Source organism: Cynoglossus semilaevis, chromosome 18 (genome assembly GCF_000523025.1).
Source record: "Cynoglossus semilaevis isolate Cse_v1.0 chromosome 18, Cse_v1.0, whole genome shotgun sequence".
NCBI lineage: Eukaryota > Metazoa > Chordata > Actinopteri > Pleuronectiformes > Cynoglossidae > Cynoglossus > Cynoglossus semilaevis.
In genome coordinates, this window is record NC_024324.1 from 2,271,117 (window position 1) to 2,287,462 (window position 16,346).

General features: G+C 42.8%; 2 protein-coding genes across 2 annotated transcripts in view; both read right to left on the reverse strand.

Annotated features, from left to right (window-relative positions):
* The window catches only part of atp9b (ATPase phospholipid transporting 9B), a 32,220-nt gene extending 23,047 nt beyond the window's left edge, over positions 1 to 9,173 (reverse strand). The window contains exons 1-9 of the mRNA XM_008331100.3: positions 9,028 to 9,173; positions 7,850 to 8,023; positions 5,300 to 5,450; positions 4,544 to 4,657; positions 4,239 to 4,347; positions 3,596 to 3,654; positions 3,071 to 3,122; positions 1,703 to 1,797; positions 565 to 645 (exon numbers count right to left, since the gene is read on the reverse strand). Coding sequence (XP_008329322.1) covers positions 565 to 645; positions 1,703 to 1,797; positions 3,071 to 3,122; positions 3,596 to 3,654; positions 4,239 to 4,347; positions 4,544 to 4,657; positions 5,300 to 5,450; positions 7,850 to 8,023; positions 9,028 to 9,107 — 915 coding nt within the window. The 5' untranslated portion in view covers positions 9,108 to 9,173. The remainder of the gene's footprint in view (positions 1 to 564; positions 646 to 1,702; positions 1,798 to 3,070; positions 3,123 to 3,595; positions 3,655 to 4,238; positions 4,348 to 4,543; positions 4,658 to 5,299; positions 5,451 to 7,849; positions 8,024 to 9,027) is intronic.
* Positions 9,174 to 9,747: 574 nt separating this feature from the next.
* Positions 9,748 to 16,346, reverse strand: part of sall3b (spalt-like transcription factor 3b) — an 11,261-nt gene continuing 4,662 nt past the window's right edge. The window contains exons 3-5 of the mRNA XM_017040930.2: positions 11,500 to 14,481; positions 11,093 to 11,412; positions 9,748 to 10,557 (exon numbers count right to left, since the gene is read on the reverse strand). Coding sequence (XP_016896419.1) covers positions 10,177 to 10,557; positions 11,093 to 11,412; positions 11,500 to 14,481 — 3,683 coding nt within the window. The 3' untranslated portion in view covers positions 9,748 to 10,176. The remainder of the gene's footprint in view (positions 10,558 to 11,092; positions 11,413 to 11,499; positions 14,482 to 16,346) is intronic.

The following is a 16,346-nucleotide window of genomic DNA, read 5'->3' on the forward strand; positions in this document are numbered from 1 at the left end:
AAAAAAAAAAAAAAGCAGAAGAAGAAGAAGGAAAAAAGAGAAAGCCCTCATAAATAGGTAAGTTCATTTGCTGTGGATCTGTGGGAACCCATTTTTTTCCCATCCTGCTCTGACTAAAAGCACACGCTATGCAAAGGAAGGCCGCAGAGGATGAATGAGCGCAGGAAGTGCTCGCTCACTAAGCCTGGTGTGTGGCAAAGAGTGAGGACGGGCCACAAAGCCTCCCTTTGTACCGGAGCTTTCCTCTCTGTGGGGGCTGCACTAATCTCCTATTAATAAAAAAAAGAAAGGATGGAGCAAAAAAAAAAAAAAAAAAAAAATCACTGAGCAACAAGCAGGACAGGGAGGATGAAGCTGGAGCGGCGAGAAGTGGCCTGTGATGTAAACGGCGTGCCTGCTGCAGATAACAACGGGCCCAGATGGACGCACAAGAGCTCATTGTTGCCACTTGTCAACATGCTGCGGTGATACACATCGTCTACGTCAGCCGGGCTCTATAGACAAATCTGCATGTGCTTGAGATCCGTTGTACAGGTTATAAATATGTCAGGTCGTGGAGCGTACCCTGGTGAAGTTCCCCTCGAAGCTGTGGATGTCCAGCTGAGGCTTCTGGGCATAGACGAAGGCGCTGATCGAAAAAAGGTCCTGGAAGAACAAAGGAAAAAAAAAAACAGATTTTAACTCAACTGCTGGTTTAAACAGACACAATAGGTTAGAAAGACATCATCTATTATCTTTGGATAATAGAGTTTTGATAATGGAACTTGGATTTTTATTTATTTATTTTTTGGGAGGGTTTCATTTGTTTCACTTTTAGCACCTTTTGTTAGGCTCCAAATTAGCTTCACCTAGCAACATTTTGGTTTTTATTTTTCCTCTTAAAGTACAAAGTATCTAAACCGTGAGTGAACCTAAAGAACAACTGTGTTTAAGGAAGTATTTAAAGCTTCATATTTAAGTTCCAGACTCCTACGTTTTACACAAATACCATTCATTAACAAAGACCAAACTGAAAACCTCAGATAATTAACACCAACCAATCCAGTCCGACTGTCTCTCACCAGGACGACAGACTTCTGTCAGTCGTCCTGGTGACCCGTCAGTGACCCATTTCGCAGCCTTTCTCAGGCAGAGTGGAGAGAACATTGATTGTAAACATTAAATTATTCAGGGCGGCGGGTTGACGGGCCTCAGTCATGCTCAGATAGTGTTCTCCTGGTGAGAACATGGGCAGAGTGGTTACAGAGGAGCAGGGCAGATTATTTTACTGAAACCCCAGCGGAGGGTAATATTGCTGCAGAGGTTATTCAGGCGTGGGGTCAGAGACTGGCAGGAATCTTCACACGTTCACAGACAGCGATGCGGCTGAGCGACACCGCTCGGCCACGACGAAGAACGCCATCTCAAACAGACGGGAACGACAACTGAGTCTATTAGAGTAAATGTTTTTGGATTTACATTTGTTTCAGACGCACGTAAACACTTGGACAGCAGCTCCGTGGAGACAGAGAGTGGACGTGAGACAAGTTACACAGGGTTTTAAAGATGGGGTAGGTGACCTCCGTCTTCACAATCAGCTGTAGTTTCAAGTTCTGGTGTGAACACCAAACACAGAACCAAACCAAACAGAACAGAACTGAACAGAAGAGACGACGTCACTGGATGTCGACTCTTACTATTCACCGTGATAATAAATCCATACCCCCACTGCTGGCAGCCTCTGTGTGCAGCACACGGCCACCTTCAGTTTCCAGTCTGTCTCTCCGTCCAGCTGATCTGTTTTGATGAAACACGCTCCTGGAAACAAAGGTGAAGAAAAACATATATATTAAACATCTCATGGTTGTTTTATCATTTACATGAGGAGAGAAGTAGAGTTTGGTATTGTTTTCACAAAATAAATAGTAAAAGAAATCACTTAAGTTACGACTTAAGAGTTTGGTATTGTTTAGTATTGTTTTCACAAAACAAATAGTAAAAGAAATCACTTATTAAGTTATGACTTTCAATTTGATCTTTTTTTGCTTTCAAAAGGAATTAAACGTCAAGATTTACTGCAACTTTAAACTAATTTGATCTAATATATACAAATTAATATTTGGTCAATATATTCATATAATACAATATACATACAATATATAATATATGCCAGTTTAGGTTAGCACCTGTGAGCTCTAAAGCCTTGGTGGATCTGACACTTATATGAAATGGACTCCAGAAAAAGTCCAGAAAATATGGTTTAAAAAAACCCACAACTATTTCTTTACAAAGATCATTAAGAACTGCACAGAAAACTCACAAGTTTCTGTTTTATTCTACACTAACAACACAGCAGCTGTGGATCAGAGTCTGTCTGTGTGTGTGTGTGTGTGTGTGGACCACAGTGTCTGATAAACGCGTGGCTGCGGTGACCTGCATTGATCTGAGGTAATATTACATATGAAACTGATGGATGTGAGCAACATATTTGACAGAGGGGCTAAAGGGCGGCCGTAAAGCACCCACGGAGGGTTAAGTATGATGGAAAACATTAACACAACAAGGATGATTCATGCGTCTCCCCGCGCTGCAGCGGCACGGCTGCTTCTCACATAACACAACACCGCTGCAGTTGGTGTGTGTGCCTGCGTGTGACTGCGGGCGTGAGAGAGAGTGTTTATGTCTGTGTGTGTCAGAGGCATAAAGACATCAACACTGCCCCCTCCACCCAACCGCCCCACCCCCCTGTCAGGCATATTGACACACGGGTGATTGATGGAAATGATGTCCTCAGAACGTTTCCTGCCGATGCCCCCTGTAGGAGAGCGCCAGGCTCTGGCACGGCACACATTGATTAATTGGCATTTGCATCATCAGTCACTTGGACAACGCAAAATACCTCATATGAATGACACGCTGCCCTGATCGGACGATGTCAGGGAGGACGGAACGTGTGAGAGGAAAGTCACATTTATCAACAAAAAAAAAAAAAAAACATCCTGAGAGGCAAAGGTCACAGGAAGTTCAAATGGACAGAGTTCTGGCCGTAAATGAAACGATCGTTCTGTGGAGTGAAAGAAATTGGACTCACCAGTTTTCTCTGACGTTCTCAGGAATATCATGTCTGCAGGAATCCTTTGGTGCTGCAAGAAGAAGTAGAAGAAGAAAAAGATCAGATCCATGAGTCAGTAAACATAGAGAGAGAAAACACTGGATCTAACCATACACTTAAATATCGCAATGTTCAGTTTCCTGATACCGTATCAATATTCTACAGCACTGTATCATTTTTTTTATCTCCAATTCCCAGTCCAATATTCCTGGTGTTGGTTCATGTTCGTTTTCTTTTCTTTGTTCTCTAGTGATTCCAAATGTAGATCCCTCTGTTCCAGAGTTAGGAACTGATGTTCAGATGGAACAGAGTCTGAGACTATTTGACTACAATTAAACTCTTAAAAAAAAAAAAAAACTCAGTATATCGCCATACCTATATTATTGCCTAATACTGTATCATTGCCCGTTTCCTGCCATTGCGTTAAAACGTAAAAATTCTCATCTGATTTATTGAAACAAATTAATAAACGTTATTAACCACAGTCACAATGTAATTCAATACCTTTTCAACAATGATCAGGTCTCCAACTTGTATGTCTGAACTCTTCACGTTAAAACTACCTAAAAAAAAATAAAATAAAAAAATAAATAAAAATGACTTCATAGTTAGCGTGTTACAGAACGAGGCCGGAAAACATAAAAACATCGATTCCCGGAATTTTGTCTTATTGCTCTGTGTTTCCTCTCATTCCCACAGATTGATTACTTTCAGCATGTTACTGTAACAGCCCACTGTTAGTTTTCGCGTCTGATTCAGGCTCATTATTGCTTCAATATTGATGCGGCAGCGTCCGCTGGGAGGAGACTCAGTAGGAAACAGTGTGTGAAAGATGCATCTTAAACAATGGCCACAAATATCAGCAGGGATTTCACCAGGAGGACAGATCTGGGTTCATACGGTCTTCAGAAGTCAAGAGACGCCGAGAGGGAGAGAGGGAGAGAAAGGGGGAGGGAGGGAGGAAATCAATGCAATTACAGCAAGACGAATGACTTCAGTTACAAGTGCAGATCCAGAGAGGTGCCGTCTCTAAATTGCACGGGGAGCAGCTCGACAAGAAAGAGAAAAAAAAAAATCCCTTATCATAAAGTCAGCAAACAGTTACTGGCAGAGCGGGACGGTGGCTCAGTGGGCTCCACTCACTCACCCCTCACTGTGAGTTTGCTGTACAGCTGCGAGTTCATCTCCTTGTCTCGCTGGTAGCGTCGCACCTCGTCCACCGCCTCACGAACCATGGTGACGGTCAACACAAACACCTGGGAATCAGAAGGAAGAAGTCAAATAAAATGAACCAATAAAATAAAAAGAAAGGATAAATAACAGATTTCTGATGCGGCGGTTTGTGGGCCGTCAGTTGATAATTAGTGATCTACAATTTAAAAGTTTGTTTTTCCACACAACAGAGTTCTCAGAACAGATGCCCGAGGGCATCACAACAAACTGTGTATTTACCAAAGGCACCCAGTACGTGTACAAATATCCAATTTTCAGGGACGGCACAAACTGAGACAAGGCAACCACCAGGAAGTAGAGGTTGAGGAAGAACTTGAACTGGTTGTAAAGAACCTGAGGAAGAGACGAGGAGACAAAACAGATGACTTTTCAAATGGACTTGATGTCAGCGGGGGAGCGGGATCTCAACTTTTCTATTCATTTAAGGTCAAATTTTGAAAAATGTTTGCCATAATGAGACAGCAGTGGTCGCACACAGACAATGTGATCAATGGATAATGCGTTACAGTTAATGAAGCCCCCTCCTCCAGTTCCCCTACGACCTTTGAGGGGAAGAAAAGACTCACTGCTGAACTCAATTTGTGTGTATTTAATAATTCAAAGTGGGAGGAAGAAGAAGTGAGCGGTCGATGGGGAAACCTACCTTTCTAATGGACGCTTGACATTTTATGGCCCGAGCCAAAGGTGGTCCTTTTAATCATGGAACCATTTGCTTTTTAATAAGTAACTAATGGATCCCTAATGCCAGCGTTAACATAATGGCAGCACGGCTAACGACTAGATTGAGCACGTTAGCCTTCATTACGTGCTGTTAATCTGAGGGAATATCAAGTGGTTTTAGAGACTGTAAAAAAAGTTCATAAAAGTGGAAGAAACAACAGGAAGAAGTGAAGTGTTCAAGTCAGAGTTACTGTTTAAGACTCTTGATGTGAAGGGTGTAACATAAGAGGATTGTGTTTTTTGTCGTGAACTCACCCCAGGCACGAAGGTGAAGAGGTTGTACTTCTGGTTTTTGATAGCGTTTTTGGGAAACTTTTCCTCACATTTCTCCGGATGGCCGAGCCAAACCGTCCGGGCCTTCAGCTCCTTCTTCCGCCGAAATATACGGGCTAGACATTCACAGCAGCTGGGTGGAAAAACAACAAACAAACAAACACACACATGATGTAAAGGTGTGTACACACAACAGAACAACTGCACATTAAACAGTAAAGGTCCGACGTGTCATAATCACACAACGGTTCTTGTCAGTGTTGGTACAAACCCTGTCATATTCGCCTCTAAAATCGTCCTGTCGCTTCACTAGCAGCTCAACACACAACTGCTACTTCACACATTTACAACAGCGACTTAGTTTAAAGTGACAAATCAGTAGCTGAAGGACCTGAACAACCAGTTTAGGCTGAAAATGAAAGGAAGAGGTGTTTTGTTTCCAGGTGAACGACCAGGGTCAACAACATGGACCGACAGTTAGACTTTCTGCAAATAGTGTAGAAAACACACTGGGAGGCGGACACTCAAATAAACTGAATTTAAACACACAAAAAAAAAAATCACATTTTTGTCTATCGGAAAGTAAATAGAGTCATTAAATAATCTGGATTACTGACTGAATAACAAATACATTTATCTGAAATACAACAATAACAATAACCCGACAGCTTCATCTATTTAAACACACCTGAACTTGGATCCTCGTCCTGGATCCTGGTTCACTCGCCTCTGCTGTTAAATCAATCACCGTCCTGCTCCACCCTGCCCTCTGGCTGTTATTTACACCCCTGGACTTGTCTCCGTTGAGTACATCTCTCAGACGTCTTTTGATGCAATATTTTGAAGAAGTCCATTTCCTGTAGAAGTTGTAATGATCTCAATAACTTTAGCAACAGAAGGGTGAATTTATGGCTGAGGCAGTGAGAGTCCAACAGCAGCAGCAGGCAGAACGCCAGCCGCTCCGCTGCATATATTTACCTTTGTTTTCATCTCCTGTCCTAACATCGGAGAGCTCTAAAAATATTATTGATGTGCAAAACTCCAAAAAGAGATTAAAAAGAGAGGAGGACGGATTTTATCGTCACTTTGTATAAAAAGTATTTGACTTTCCGTCAACTTGTTATTGACTACGTGGGGGCTTATCTGGCATATCTGATATTTAAAGCAAACAGCAGCGAGGCTGGGGGGGGGTGCATTTCAATGAGCGTGGCACAAGGTGAGCAGCGAGGGCAGCGAGGGCGGGTGTATACCGTCATGCTGAACGACTTGGCTTTTCCACGTTTTAAGCAGGTTGGCAACACTGGAGGTTAAATAAATGAACTTTTGGTTGAAAAGTTCTGTTTGTGTTGGCCTCTCTGTACGCACCGTCGGTCCAGATTCATAAGAGAGATTATTTGAGCAAATGAATGCTATTCAAATAATAGAGGGTTTGAACAGTCTGCGGCTTAGTCAGCCTGAATTATTTGTGTTTTATAATCCTGCGCTAAGCACACAGAAAATTACTGGAAAGCATCAAACTGATCAGCTGTGAAAAATCCGATTTGTCCATTAGTGAGGAGGGGCGGGAGGTGGAGGTGTGGGGGTGAGGGTGAGGGGGTCAATATGCAGCTCTAACTGGAGACGTGTCGACAAAACAAAACCACAACAAAAACTACTGAAATACTTCCCTGGCAGTGACGTGCTGCTGCTGAACAGTGGTTTATTAGTTTGAATCTTTATTGTTCTGGCAAAAACAAACACTGGTCTCTGGGCCAGAGAGAAGGACGCATGCAGAGGACAAAACCTGTCATGTAAATCATTAACGGGATAAACTGCGCCACCGTTGTCTTTGACCTGAAAAATCATCTTTTCAAAAGATTTTTTTTTTATGATGTGCATCAAGAGATTCAACCATAAATATCCTCTGAACCTTATTTCCTCTTCACACAGACTGAAGTTAAATGAGTAGAAGTGTAATAGAAGACTAGCTTATTTTCCATTACCATGACTGAAACTTGTTGATTACCAACATATATTGAACTGGGAACAAGCCAAAACCTGCTAAATTAAATGTTAAATATTAGTTTTGCAACATAATTGAGAAAACATATCTACAAAAATTAGACTTTTCTGTATTTTCTCTCTGTATTTATTCTGGATTTATGAGTGATAGTTTTATTTCATGTATTTTCTCTCTGTATTTATTCTGCAGAGTGGTAGTTTTATTTCATTTGACATAACACTATTCAAAAACAAAATTTAAAAACATTTTTATCTTAATTTACAAGTTTCAAAGGTCAAGAATCCAGGCTGTAATTTTACCGTTTTACAAGTTTCAAAGGTCAAGAATCCAATTTTACCGAATCATGGTGAAATCATTCACAGTCCAGTTGTAAAAAAAAAACAAAAACAAAAAAAAACTTCATTTTTATTATCTTTTTATGACATTTTACCTGTGACCAGCAGGACTACGATTCCCGGTTGAACATGCTGCTCTTTGTCTGACTGTGTCGTGTGGGGTGAATTTATTACTGTATATAAAATATGAATTACCTTCCACAGAGGACCTTCCAGCCTCCAAGTAAAAACCAGCCCAGGCCTCTGTGCCTCTGATTAACTCTGGCGTGGGGCAACGTCTGATAGTCGTTTTCATCGTTCTCAAAACCTTCCTCGGACATCATCAGAGGCATCTCATCCAGGTTTGATGCCTCATCTTCCAGAGAATACCTTTGAAGAAATTAAGTCGGACTTGTTTTAAAAAATAAAATCTAGTATTTTTGCAGTACCTTACAAGTACCACCAGTGGAAGTTTTAAAATAGTGTACCTCATAAAACAGTTTTAATTTATTCCCATCCAAAAATACTTTATTACTTTGACTGATAGATGTGTGAAAATCATACAAACCTACCAAAAATCTACTGTATTGGTGATTTCAAGTCTTTTATATCTGATTTTGAGCTTGTCTATGTGTCATCTCTTTCCCGTCTTAGTCTTATTATGTAACTGCAAACGTGTTAATGTCAACAACAATTATAATAGTGTGTCTGTGCAACGTCAGTAAAATCAACAATATTTTATATTGTAAATGTTATGAATAGGCTGCATTTCAATGAAAGATTTGAAAACATACAGAAATAAACTATGACACTGTTTTATAAATACGTATATGCCAAGTTTTTAGAAATTATCTTTGTAAAAGATATCCAAAATGTACCACTTATTTTAAAATTATATTTTTATATGTCAGCTTATATGTACATACCATATGACTTGTCTTTAGTTGTAAAAAAAAAAAGTACATACCATATGACTTGTCTTTAGTTTAATAAAAAAAATTTTTTATTTATATCTTGACAACTCTGTTGTGTCGTAATCATGCAGAACATCTGACCAGCTGACGATAATAAAGTGTAGTCATGTGACTTTAAGTTATAATGCTTTCCATAAAACCGTGTCACTTACGTATGACAAACCACAATGTGCTTTAACAACATATAATAAGTAAGTATTTGTAAAATACAACTTATTCCAAAAGTAAGAGGTGCGCTGTCAAAGGACGAGAACGTTGAACTGTCAACTCGAAGTGTTAGCACACAATGCTAACTGCTGTAGTTTAAACATAATTACGGGGCTTAGGAGATAAAAACAACAAAATGTTCACCATTAACATAATAGGCAGTTTTCTTCTGCCCACTGGTAAAAGAAAAAAAACCCTCCAGGCTCACCATACCTTGAAAGTCTGGCGGAGTTGTAATACTTAACCCTCTTCGAGCTACTTCGCACCGGATTCAGAGGGATGCTGTCAGCCATCTTGGCTGGGGGAGTGGATGTCGGTGACGTCACAGGGGAAAATACGGCGGCGCGAGTGCTTCGTTCATGAACAGCCCCGGGAAATTAGAATTAGAAGACGATAAATGCGAATTTGGGTCCTAAAATCAATTTTGTGACGTTTTCGTTTAAATTATTTAATCTGTTACACCATCGCTAAATTACGTATTGGATCTTTAAAAAAGAATCGAATTTAAAATCTAGAAACAAAAAATAAATCTGTAGTATTGGTTTAATATACCTGGTAAGACGGTTGTCGTAATAAAGCTACTTGAATGCACCACATGTACATACACACGCTGTATATAAAAAATACAATATTTTTAAGGAATATAATTTATGTTTTATATTTTTTTTCACATTTAAAATTACTTTTTAGTTTTTAGCTACTTCCAGAAAAGGATTTGGCTCATAATTTCACATTTACTTTTGCTAAACCTTTATCTTTCTTGGCTAACTCCCAACTTTAGAATAACCTTTTTGGATAGGTTATTTTTTGAAAAATCACAACACGTAGCACAGAGTATTTTTTTCCAGTAAATAATATGAACATACAGACATTTCATTCAGTGTGGTTTTTTTTTGTTTATTCAGACATTTCATTCAGTGTGGTTTTTTTTTTGTTTGTTTATTCGGTCCAGCTTCTTGTTGTGGATAAGACTTTCTTACCAGAAACACTGACAACACACCGTTGCAGAGTGTAGTTGTAGGGATGTAGGATCAGACCTTGTGCTTTGCAGCGTTGGGCAGCTGTCTGCAGGAAATAGTTGTCCTTTTGAATTATTGATGCAAACATATGTTCATACATCTGAGCACCGTAGGAATTCTCAGGTACGCGTTGGACTGCGTTTATGTCTTTAGAAAAACATTCACAAATGACTGGAAAGAAAATAGCAAAATGTGAATGTCCTGCTCTCCACACACAATGATAAAAAGTTATTTTTTTAAAAACACAATATATAATACATAAGAACAAACTTTAGTTTTTACAAATATTTTATTGTCCTGGATATTTTGCATAAGTAGTAAATCATAATATTCAGCTTCTCGGTCAATTAATCCCAATGTCTTTGCTGTCGTCGATCAGCAGAGAAAAGTGTCGGTCCATGCCAGTCTTGGTGAGACTTGGTATTGAATTTCCTGCGGCGCTCACTCTGTCCATGCCTGCAGTCAGAGGGTGAAGCTGAGAGATGCCTCGGTTCTGAATCACTGAGATCTCGTTGCTCTTCATGGCCAAGCTGTTGGTGATAGCTGTTGCGTAGCGGTTCCAAAATCCAGCGTCTACATTCATGGCTCGAGCAGCCAGGTCCTTCTGGAACATCTCCCCGAACTTGGCGGCCTCTCCGCCCAGCAGGGCCATGGGGTTGTCCACTGACAGCCGCCTGCCCCTCCTGGCCGGTGCATTGTTCCACATGTGGGTCCCCATGTGAACCTGAAAATGAGAGGAAAATCGATTGACACCTTTTTCTTTGGCCATTAAGATTCATTCAGAAAAGAAGTTTCCTTTTTGCCTCTGTGTGGCTGCTTTTTGTGTAATTTAGGATCAACTGTTTTCTTTGTAATTTTTTTTTGGCATGTACAGTTTTATGAGATATTTTTTAGGTATTTGTAGGCAATTAGTAAATAAACTTAGTCAGTGTTTTGGTTTGTTTTGTCTAAGATATACCATATATACCATATATACTATATATATATATTTATAAATAAAACGTTAAACACAGGCTAAGGTTCAGCTCTCTCTAGGTGATTCAAAATGGTTAGACATTAAGATATTTCAGGGCTAACTTTTAGCTATATTTATAAAAGAATAATAAAATCTAAGAGTGACCTCGGAGAAGTTCAGCGGTTTTTAATTTTCAAACTTTCAGTTAACATAACACATATTGCGGACCCCAAACTCACTAATATCTATCTGAGTGTTTTGTCTAAGATATACCATATATACTATATATACTATATATATTTACCTTTAAATTGCCTTTAGTTGTAAAAGCTCTCCCACAGATGGAACAGACGAAGGGTTTCTCTCCAGTGTGTGTGCGCTCATGGATCTGGAGGGCGCTGGCCGAGGAGAAGTTCTTCCCACAGGCGCTGCAGTTGTGCTGCTTGGGCGTCCGTCGTGGAGGTGCCGGGCCGAGGAGCGACGTCACCGCAGGGCTGCTGACTAACGGATACGCAGCGGGGATGTGCACAGTGAATGGAGGCTGATGGCCCTCACTGAGGCCATTCACCTCAGTTTTGACCACAGCTGGTGACGTGTTGGTGGCCAGGCTGGGGGTGGTTTGACCTGTGGAGTGAAATCAGAGCGGATGAGTGGGAATGGTGCCGATGAGAGAGAACACGTCATGAACCTAGCATGTCGTGCTAACTGTACCTCTGTCTCTGCTCGGCAGGAAAGACAAATTGTAAGGACTTTCTTCTTTCACGCCGTGTTTGATTAGTTCTGCTCCCCTCAAGTCCTGGAACGTTGAGGGGAAAGACGCACAGGTCGGAGATTCAGATTCCTCCTTCTTCACCGTCGCGACCAAACGCTCTCCAGAGTCAGGCCTGCTGACCTTGACTTCAGGGGATTTGATCGTCATGTTGTCAGAGACGCTTTGGATCGGAGACGTGGAGGCGTGAGGCAAGCTGGAAGATTCAGACACATTTGGGACGATGGAGGGTGAGTTCTCCGTCACGGCACATCTAATGTTAACGGAGCTGCTGTCAATGAGACCATTTGTTAGGGGTTTAACGCCAAATGAGTGGTTTAAACTGTGGCCTGAGTCAATCATCCTCATCTGGTTTTCCAGGGCTGCCAGACTTGAAACAATGGAAAATGCCTTAGGAGGAGAATTACAGTCTGGGATCAGGAGGTTTGGGGGGGTCTCATCGTCCTTCAAGATTTCCTCTACTTCCTCTTCCTCGATATCATCCTCCATAGAAATATCATCAGTGAAATCGTTGCCGTTGCTGCTAAGACTGTCAAAGTTGGTCCCGTTGACAGACACGTCGCTGTCCATGTCCTGCACGCCGTCCACGAGTGTGGAGTCTGGGATGTGGCCCACCATGTGCAGCCTAATGTGCTGCTGAAGAACAACGGCGTTGGTGAACTTCTTCTGGCAAATAGGACAGGAGTGCTGCACCTGAACCGGAGGATTCTCCCTGTGAACGCCGACGTGAGTCTTCAGGTTACCTTTGGTGGTGAAGGCCCTGCCGCAGACTTTACACTTGAACGGCCTCTCTCCGGTGTGGATGCGGTAGTGCATCTTCAGGGCGCTCTGACAGCTGAGGACGCGGTGACAGAGCACACACTGGTTGGGGTCAGTGATCTTTTTGTCGATGTTCTCCACCAGCTGCTGGAGCTTTGAGGTTTCGGAGGTTTGCATAGACTCCAGGAGCCCACCGGAGGGCGACTGAGTTCCGTCAGAGGTCAGAAGCCCAGGCGAAGACTTGGGCACGGGCGAGGCCGAGGTGGCTGGTTCGGGGGTCGCGGCCAACGTTGGGATGGTGGCGCTGCTAGTGTTGGTGAGCGGGGTGGATCTGGGCCTCGTGGGGCAGCTCCGAGGCAAGTGAGCTCCGTCTGTTTTCAGAAGAGTGGACGCGTCCGTCTCAGGGCTAGACTGTGAAACGGGAGAGAGATGAGCCTCGCTGCCTCTGCGATCGGGGGACAAAGACGCACATTCACCAGTCGACGGCTGGTATGAAGACTTATCGGATGGTGTTACACTTACAAGGTCACTCGAGCCTCCGATACTGGTAATAGTGGAGGAGAGGGGAAGACCCAAACTGACCGGCAGAGTTGCTAAGCTGGGTTTGCTCTCCATCCAGGAGGTGACGGGTTTCTCTGGAGGCACGGTCATTCCGTAGGGAATCCCAGAAGTTGTTGGCACATTGTCTAGATACTCTGGCACCGGGTAAGGGTTCATCTGGATGTGAGGGTACTTCTCTTTATGCCTCTGGAAGTGAACCTTTAGGTTTCCCTTTGTGGAGAACCGATTGCCGCAGATGTTACACTTGAAGGGCCGCTCTCCTGTGTGTGAGCGCAGATGGATCTGCAGAGCACTGTCACTGCCAAACACTTTGGCACAGAACCGACATTTATGCTTGAAGAAGGGTTCCTCCGGACTGGGCTTGGACTCAAACAGGGACACGCTCGACAGTTTCCCTTTTCTGTGCTTCATCAGGGCGGCGAGCGGGTCGAGTGCATTCGCCGTGGCAGCGATGCTAGCTAAATGATTGGGGAAGATGACACTGCTGGGGGGGCTCTGAGGTAGAAATGGCAGGCTGGAGGGGGCGCTGAGGAGGCCGTTCTGCCCCAGTGACAGTGAGCTGCTGGGAGAGCTCAGCGTGGGAGTGTTCTGTGAGGCCGTGTACGGAGGCAGCAGCGATGACATGTGGCTCACGATGCTGCCGCCGCCGCCGCCGCCGCCTCTGGGTAGAGATGGAGCTGATAACTCAGAGGAGGCTGAGGTACGAGTTACATCCCTACAGCTGGACGTCTCACACACAGACTTCGAAGGGACGGGCTGTGACCTCTCCACCACAGACGGCATGGACACAGCAGCCTGACCGTTAACGGACGAAGGCATGGTTCCCGAAAGAGGCAGGATGGGAGGAGGAGGAGGAGGAGGAGGGGGGACACTCTGGGAAGGAAAAGGGTTTGGTGCCAGAGACAGGGATCTGGAGACAGGATTTAAAGCAGCTTGCGTCGGGTGCCTGTTCATGACCGCCACCTGGCTGCAGATCTGCTCAATCAGCTGCAGCTGGTGAACCTGTTGCTGCTGCAGAGCCAGCAGGTGCTCCAGGATGACTGGGATGGCCGCGGACGCCGATTTACCTCCCGACCCGCTGCCGTGGATCCCCTGGGAGAACTGAGCTACGGCCACTCTGGTGCTGTGGAGGATCTCCAACGTCACGTTGGTACTGGGAACGCTGTAGCTGTCTGCTGCAGGCGTCTGAGGGAACGTGGACTGGGCCGAGTCTGGAAGCCTGGGACTGGCTGTGGAATCGTACGTCTCCACAGGATGACGCTCCACCTCCATGGCTTCATCCGCCTCGGGGCTTTCTTCCACGTTATCCGAGCTGCCGTCATTGGCCGGCATCTCTCCTACATCGAAACACACGTCTGTGGACTCCTCCGGAGAAGAGACGCTGGAGGCGACGCTCGGAACCGGGGAGGTTCCCGCAGAAGACTCCTGGTGAACTTCGTTGTCTTTGACTATCAGCACCAGAGGGTCGTCGGTGCAGACTGCGTGGTGTTGGCTCAGTTCAGTCCATGTGAAGAACTCAGCACAGCATTTTTCACAGATGTGTGTGTCCTCACTGCTGTGGCATCCTCTGCTGCTCTGCCCTCTCCCTCCGACTTCCACAATGCCTGAAAAGGAAACAAAATAAGATTAAAAAACCAGAGAATTCACACACACACACACACACACACACACAGAGGGCCCTGACAAATGTTATGTGCGGACAGGCATCGTTCAGAAACCCACCAAACTCCAAATTCCACCCAAGATCTCAGTGTGCCCAAAGATAATAAACACATCGCGCTCCACTGTGGAGATGGTTTCGAGGAACATTGTTCCAAACACATCTGGAAACATTTCATTTCAAGTCAGTAAAAAGACGTCTGTGTTTCGTCCACTACACAAATCTGACTAAGTCACAGTCCACGGAAAATATATCATTCTTAAACCGACCGTCACGTATTTATATTCAACAGCCGGAGTTCAGAAACTGGAGAGCTTTTTTTTTTTTACCAACTGTCAATGTATATGATACGAAAACACCAGGGTGGAAGTGCATTAACACCAACATGTAACACTCAACAGATTTGGTTTTAACCTTATTATTCATCAGTATTTATTTGAACATATTCAGATTGTTGTCATCTCTGCCAGAATCAACAGAAATCAATGGGTTTTTCTGACATTTCCATTGTGACCTCAGACAATCCTGGACCATTGATCTTCTGTTGATTGACACCTCACACTAACGCTGCTGCTCATCTTTCACAAGCAACTGTGGGATTAAAAAAAAAGAAAAAATCTCAATCTTAAACTTAAACATTATTTTTGCTGCCATTAGCCTGAAGGACGAGGACTGAGGCCGCTAGAGGTTTGGTTGATGCTAATATTTCCCCACAATTTTTTTTTTTTTTGAGCACTTACCATTTTTTCAGAGAAAAAAAAAACTTTCAATCCAATGTTGTTTTTTTTTTTTGAGCACTTACCATTTTCAGAGAAAAAAAAAACTTTTAAAAACTGTCAATCCAATGTTAAAATGTTAATTCTGGATTTATGGAAATGGGAGCAGAACAGTTTGAAAACCCAAACCCTCGTGGGTGACTTATTTTATCAGTATGAGCCAAAGGATTTCATCCAAAAAATTGTTCCAAAAAATATCCAACTTATTTGACATTATTTCAGTTTCCTCTCTTCCCCATACTGAGTCTGGGGGTGGGGGGGGCGTGAGTGTGTGTTACATTAATTTACTATTGATTCCCTCCTGATCTTTCCATCTGTTACTGCTGTCTGTTTCCTAATGGGCCACAGCCTGAACAGATGATACTGAAACTCTAACGTCACGGAGCAGATCCTCACAGAGGACAAAGGAGAACGAGGTGTCAGAAGATCCAGGTCTCACAGAACCACAAAACCAATCTCTACCATTTCAGGTGATTCACATCCTAAACGCTATCACCAACTCACCGGTCACGATGCCTTTGTCGTAAAAACTTTAAAACTTCATTGATTTTTCCTAAAACAATACAGTATAAAGTCGTCGATATAGAGTGTCATTTTTTTTTTGATGGCCTGCCTGCAGTGCAGATGTTTCTCCCATTGAAAACACCTGGTCGATCACTATCAGTAATAACTGACAACAGTAGCTCCGTTTTTTTTTTTTTTTGCAATAATGGAAAAATGTCGGAATAATATTTATAAGATTATATAATACAGAATAATATTTCTGTGGAAACAAAATGAAAAAAAAGTTTAACTCTTAAGTTGGGCTTTAAGATTATTATAATTTATATCATGTAAAACGTGGTGATAATTGCTGAACTTAATCATACAATTTTTACGCAATTATTTTGATTTTTTTAAAAAAAAAAAAACTAAAATCTTGTAGATAAATAATTAAAAACTTCTGACAGAGTTTGTTGATTTTTTTTTTTTTTTTTGGAAACAGCTTCACGTTTGAAGAGCTCATGTTTCAGGGGCAACAGGGGTCCTGTCT